This window comes from Crocodylus porosus, unplaced genomic scaffold (genome assembly GCF_001723895.1).
Source record: "Crocodylus porosus isolate Cpor-Errol unplaced genomic scaffold, CroPor_comp1, whole genome shotgun sequence".
In the NCBI taxonomy this organism is placed as follows: domain Eukaryota; kingdom Metazoa; phylum Chordata; order Crocodylia; family Crocodylidae; genus Crocodylus; species Crocodylus porosus.
The window spans coordinates 11447253-11453184 of record NW_017728943.1 but is presented as its reverse complement, the minus strand read 5'-3'; the positions used below and the strand labels follow the sequence as shown (position 1 = coordinate 11453184).

At 53.6% G+C, this 5932-nt stretch overlaps 1 protein-coding gene across 3 annotated transcripts in view; it reads left to right on the top strand.

Moving 5' to 3' along the window:
• CTC1 (CST telomere replication complex component 1) overlaps positions 1 to 4622 on the top strand; it is a 19706-nt gene extending 15084 nt beyond the window's left edge. Inside the window, exons 15-22 of one of the 3 annotated variants that reach the window (XM_019548689.1) lie at positions 1028 to 1137; positions 1311 to 1476; positions 1784 to 1870; positions 1953 to 2112; positions 2679 to 2743; positions 3029 to 3194; positions 3328 to 3454; positions 4135 to 4622. In XM_019548689.1, the coding sequence (XP_019404234.1) occupies positions 1028 to 1137; positions 1311 to 1476; positions 1784 to 1870; positions 1953 to 2112; positions 2679 to 2743; positions 3029 to 3194; positions 3328 to 3454; positions 4135 to 4319 (1066 nt within the window). In that variant the 3' untranslated portion in view covers positions 4320 to 4622. Of the gene's footprint in view, positions 1 to 1027; positions 1138 to 1310; positions 1477 to 1783; positions 1871 to 1952; positions 2113 to 2678; positions 2744 to 3028; positions 3195 to 3327; positions 3455 to 4134 lie in introns of those variants that run through there. The other 2 variants (XM_019548690.1, XM_019548691.1) reach the window with 2 other exon arrangements.
• The last annotated feature ends 1310 nt before the right edge of the window (positions 4623 to 5932 follow it).

Genomic DNA, 5932 nt, shown 5'->3' with positions numbered 1-5932 from the left:
AGAAGGCAGAATAGAAGCAGCTGGAAGCACATGCAGGAAACTCTTCTCTGAGACATGGGAGAGATCACAGTGCCTGTATCCCATGTTGTCTGCCTTGTACCACACTGTCATGAGTCCCCAGTGGTAGCCCAGTGTACTGCAACCTGGAGGCTGGATGTACACCTTGCCGGGGTCATTTGACCCCAGTACTCGTGGCAGGGGGTCGGACTCGATGACCTGCTCAGGTCCCTTCCGACTCTAGAAACTATGAAACTATAAACCTGCAGAATACCAGCCTGGCTACCCAGTCTCCCTGATGTGGTTGACAGCTGTATGGAACTAAGCCCCCTCGGAGCTTCCATCCAGCTGTGACGGCTGCCATCTTGTGATGCCTGGAGCCAGCAGCTGTCCCCTAGAGTTTAATGGGAAGGGGCTGGGATACGGTTCACATGGGGCTGGGCTCTGGGACATCCTTCCCACCCTGTCTTGACCTTCAGATGTGCTGCTCTTGCCAGAGATGGTTTCAGGACATCCCTGTGTCCAGGAAAGCTCTGGGTGAGAAATAGATCCTTTAGGCTTCCCACATACTGAAAACCTAGAGGGAAGAAGGGGTAATGTATGTCTGGGTTGGACAGGCCCTTGGTGAAAGGAAGAGAAAGCGCAGTTGCTGAACGCAGTGACCCCTCCCCAGCACAGGACTCCCTGCACAAAGCACCTGCCTCTCCCTTCTCATGTTCAGCCAAACTCCTTCTTTCACTTCATCTGCTGTCACATCCTGACCACTCCCTAGGCTAGATGGTATCACAGGCAACATGGACAAGCACATGCAAGCACAACAAGTGCAAACATGGGACAAAGTGCATGCTGCATACTTAATGTCACAGTTATAGCTGTGATGAAACCCTTGATAGTGCAGGGAGCCCTGGAATAACTAAGCCTGGGTGAAAGTTGTGGCACTGTACTTTACTTCCAGCAACTGGTGCCTCCAAATGAGCCCCTTTATCTGCTCTGCACAGTAAGACAAAACCTTGCTTTCCTCTGCTCCCAGGTTTACAGGTTCCCTTGTCTCTTTCTGTGGTGAGATAGTGGAAAGGGCCTCATGTATACCTATCAAGTACGAGAGACAGTCTGCATCTTCCAACACCCAAGGCCACAAAGGTGAGGGCGTGACTGCCCCCAGAGATGAGTTGGGAAGCCTGGGCATGTCTCAGAGAAGGCACCGCATCTTTCTGCATGCCTGGGGCTGGGGCACACTGTCCCCAACTAGCAAGCTGGGTGGTGAGCTGGGGCAGCCAGCAAGCAGTTTGTCCTCAACCCATCTGCCTACTCAGAAAGCCTCCTGCCCTCGGACTACAATGTGAAGCTAAGCGTCATCGCTGCTCCTGGCTCCTCCTTCGTGCTCAATGTTTACATTACCACCACCTTTCTGAAACATCTGCGGGGCTTGCTGCCTGGGGCCAAGATCCTCTTCCAGAACCTGGAGCGCAAAATCTCCAGGTACTTCTAGCTCTTGAGCTGAACCCAGACCCTGATTCCTCTCACCTTTCCTACTGCTTTCTTCCTCAGCAGTCTCTTTTGATCTGTCATCTCAGTCTGGATTCCACTAGCCAGGCCCTGGATCTTTGTCCCTGTCTTCTTGACCTGCCATTATGTCTCCCTAATGCAGAAACTAAAGCACTTCTTTCTTCCTCACCTCCTGGCCAGCTGCCAGGCCCATGCCCCTAAACCACACCCCTCCACACCTCAGGAAGCTCAAGCAGTGCCGTCCTAGGCTGACCCTGACAGTTCCTTCCTTACCCTGTAGATTCCACAATGTGTATTGCATCTACGTTGCCTCCAGCTGCATCCGCATCATAGCTCTGCCAGTCCCCGGCGTGCTTCTTCCTCTCAGGTGAGTTTGGGCTCTGTGACCTTTCTTCCCTTCCCCATGTCAGCTCCTCTTAACCATGAGTCATTTGCTTTCTTGTGTCTAGCCCCAAGGGTCCAGCCTCATCCCCCCAGCTCGTGCTCTTGTCTAGCCTGCTACTTCAGCCCTGCAGCCTGTCCCACGCCCAGGTTTTCTGCCATCTCTCCCATGTCTTAGCACTGTCCCTGCACTGGATCTGCTCCCTCTGCTGCAGCATCTTCAGAGAGGTACCCAAGGGATGGTGGGGGAGAAGCCTATGGGGCTTGGGGAGGGGAGGAGGGGGCTTAAGGATTCCATTGCGGCTGGCTCACTGCATTTCCCCTCTGCTCATTAGCATTTGATGATGGCAGTAACAGCACGTGGCAGAAACTGACCTGTTCTGATTTTTCCCAGTTCTAGAGCTGCCTCATCAGTGGCTGTAGCTGCAACAGAGAATGGCCCACAGAGAAATATTTGTGGCTCTGCTGCTGGCCTGCCCTCCATACCTGGCAGGGTGTTGGGTGATCTAGGTGGGCTGAGCAGGAGAGGACCTGCAGCTTCCCAGCACATGGCCCTCCCTGCATGGACCCTGCTCTTACATCTGAGCCAGAGGGAACCTCAGGGGAGAGGCTGGATTTCAAGGGCAGTCTCTTTTCTCTCAGATGCTGAGTCCCAGCTGAGCTGTCCTTGAGATTAGTTCTTGGGACTGCAGTGAACCAGCCCTTTTCAGCCTTTGCATGCAGGGGAACAGGTTCATCCTCATCCCTCACCTGCCTGCCCCTCCCCAGCTCTAACTGCTGCTCCTCCTCCTTAGGGGAGATGCACCCGACAGAGCCCACCCTGTCCATCATACACAGGAGTGAGTCAAGCCAGTGCTCGGTAAGTGCTGGGGGAGGGAAAGGGGCAGAAGAGTAGGAAGAGGTGGGGAAAGGGCAGAGGTAGCCATGCTACAGGAGCAGGGACTGACCCAGCAAAGGCTGGTTGGGAACAGGGGATGTAGGGCAGAACAGCAGGGGAGAGTTCAGTCTGTCCCCCATTCTTTCAGGCATAAATTGTCCTCCTTCCCTGCCCTGCCCCACTCCCACCCCTCCAGTGCAGTTCCCTAGTGCAGCAGCAGGGGTTGTCCATGTGCAGTTACCTTTGTCCATCTCTCCTGGCCTGCAGGATCCTGGTGGAAGATGGAACCGGTGAGGCCCTGGTGCAGTGCAGGAACCAGCAGGTGGCGGCAGCCTTAGGCCTAAACTCTGCAGAGTGGGAAGCTGTCCAGAGCTGTGTGCAAAGCCAGGGCAGCATTTCCATCCAGCTTGGGGGAACTAGTGCTGGGACTGCAGTGAGTGCCTTGTCCTGGCAACGGCCCCAGTCCTGGGTCTGAGCCCCCATGGGGCCCAAGGAGAGTCCCTGGTTCCCAGGTACCTCTCTGCTTTGCTTTCCTGGAGCTCTGATGGGGTTGATTCCTTCCTCAGTGTGTGGAGGAGCCTGACGATCTTCTTGTCTGGTACCTGAGGAGCTTGTGTAGGAGCCCTGTTGCTTGCCGGCCCATTCTGCTAACTTTCAGCCTTGACAGGAAGCCCTCAAAGATTCCTCAGCCTGGTGAGTGCCGTCAGACCAATGATGTGTGGCTGAGGAAGGAAGGAGCAGCTTCACTGCTTGGGAGAAAGGGAGCATACAGACCAGAAGTCTTCAGCCACCAAGCCTGGATCGCAGTCCCCCAGCAGGATTGTAGAGTGCATAATGCTGAGTGGGGGCGCTCTTGAGAGTGCTAGCAGCTTGGCCTGTCGTGATCTGCAAACAATCAGTCTGGTTTCCAATGCTGCTCAGTGGAAAGGGATGTCAGACTGCAGGGGTGATCTCTCCTACCCATTGGTGCCTACTCCAGTGCTTTGGCATGATGCCACATGGTGCTGTACTGCAGTGAGGGGCACAAGTGATTCAGCGAGGGCTGCTGTGCTGTTGCAGATGACATCTTTCAGGGATATCTTCCCTGGTCTAAGTCAGGCTGGTGGGATTAGCTGTGTATTCCAGTGTGCCAGTTGAATGAGTAATGTCCAAGTGCTTGCTATGGACACCATAAGAAAGCACTTCTCCACAGATCTGGAGGATTGGCATCCATGTCCTGGCCTACGTGCCCTCTTTATTCTGCCATCTTCCTGCCATTCCTGTCCTTCATGGCTGATGGGGACCACACCACTACCCCAGTCTAATGCTAAGTGCAGGGGTGGGATGTGAGCTCTTCTTTGCATAACTACTGATTGTATTCTTTCTCCATCCAGTTACACTGCAGCTGAGAAGATTCCTGGGCATGGAGGTGGAATTTATGTCTCAGGTGAGACCTCGCCCGATTCTGACAAGTCTCAATATCCAGGAGGCAGAACATACAGTCTTATCCTATCTGAACAGCAAGAGGACACTCAGCCTGAGACATGGCCCCTTGCCTATATCCACAGAGGACACATAAGGAGGACTCCAGTATAGGCTGGCAGCACTTGGGAGCTCAGCAAGCGCACTGGCCCTGCAGTTGGGGCTGTGAGTGTCAGTAGGGCTTGGAATCAGTATTTAAAACGTGGGATTGCAAAGTGTCCATGGATTGCGTTTTTCCCGAATGCTGTCTTTCTGGGTCTCGGGCAGGTGACCAAAGTCCAGCTTCTGGGAAGGACAGGTGCTCAGCTCTTCCACAAAGTCAGCCACTAGCTTAGACCCAGAGTGCAGGCTGTGCATGTTTCAGAGGAGCATGATGTAAATAAAACTGTTTAATAACACCAAAGCACTGCAGTGGCAGTCTATTTTAATACTTAAACCTTTCTTTCCAGTGGGCAAAAGAGCATATGTCCCAGTGTCTAAGAGCCAGAGAAAAGGCACTGTCTACCTGCCTGAGAAATCAAGCAGCACAATTGAGGCTGAAATTAGTAGCTAGCAACAGAGGTGGTTTGAAAAGCATCTGACCTCATAAAAAATGTCAGGTCCTAAAGGATTACTTAATGTGCTACTGCTGCACTGGGGCTTGGGCTGTGTAACTCCACTCGTGGGAACAGGAGGTATAACAGTGACAAAGCACCCAAATGAATAGGAGGGAAACTACCCAGAAGCTTCAGCCAGCATCTCACTGAGTCGCATTTTCTCTGTTTACAAGTTCTTCCTGTGTCTTGTCCTCTGTGCTCTTTTTAATCATGATACTGGCAGAGGTGGGGATTGTTGCTCCTGGTCTTGAGGTCCGAGTCTAGCAGCAGGAGGAAGAGGTTTGATGGAGGGGGAGGGAAGCAGGAGGAACAGAGGCTACAGTCCCTTTGTGTTGCCACAAATGTTCCTTTCCTACAAAGGAGAGGTCCAGGAGAAGCTGCACGGAGACTAGACAGCAAAACTGGGAATCCTGTGTGATCTGACTTCTGTCTAGGTGCAGAGAGTTGCTATGAGATTGCTGTGAGCCTTCCTTAGCTTTTTGTTCCTGTATCTGGCGAAAAGATGAGGCCTCAAGCGCTGTAATGGGGCTCCTACCCCATTACTGGAGGCAAGGGGGAGTCGGGGCATAGCTGGCTGGCTCCAACACCTGGAGGAACTGATGAAGGCAGAGGCTTTTTAATCAAATGGCCACCTACCCCAGGTACTGCAAGCACAGTGTAGCCTGTGATTGACAGGCTTGGGATGGAAGTAGTGGATCAGATGACCCAGAGAGGAGCATATAAGCCAAGGGCCTGAGGAAAGGAGGCAGTCTGGCCCTGCAGGCTGGAAGGGGCCCAGAGCCCATGAAGGGAGAGACCAAGGGGGCTGAGGAACCCAGAGCCCACAAAAGGCAAGACTAGAACTGGGGCCTGGCAGCGCAGGGTCCTGGTACGGTGGACCTCAGGTGACAAGGCACAGCTAGAGAAAAGTGTGCCAAGGCCAGAGGCCCTCCACCCAGACCCCAAGCCTAAGACCCCAAGTCCCCTGCCCTCTAGGGGCAGTCTCCCTGTTCACTCATAACATCAAGGCATGGCAGGTGAGACAACAGGGTGGGACCCTGCTAAGGCCAAAGGGGACAAGCAAGGTGGGGGCCAGGTGGCTGTCAGGGGCTGATTTTGCTACCCTGGTGTCAGA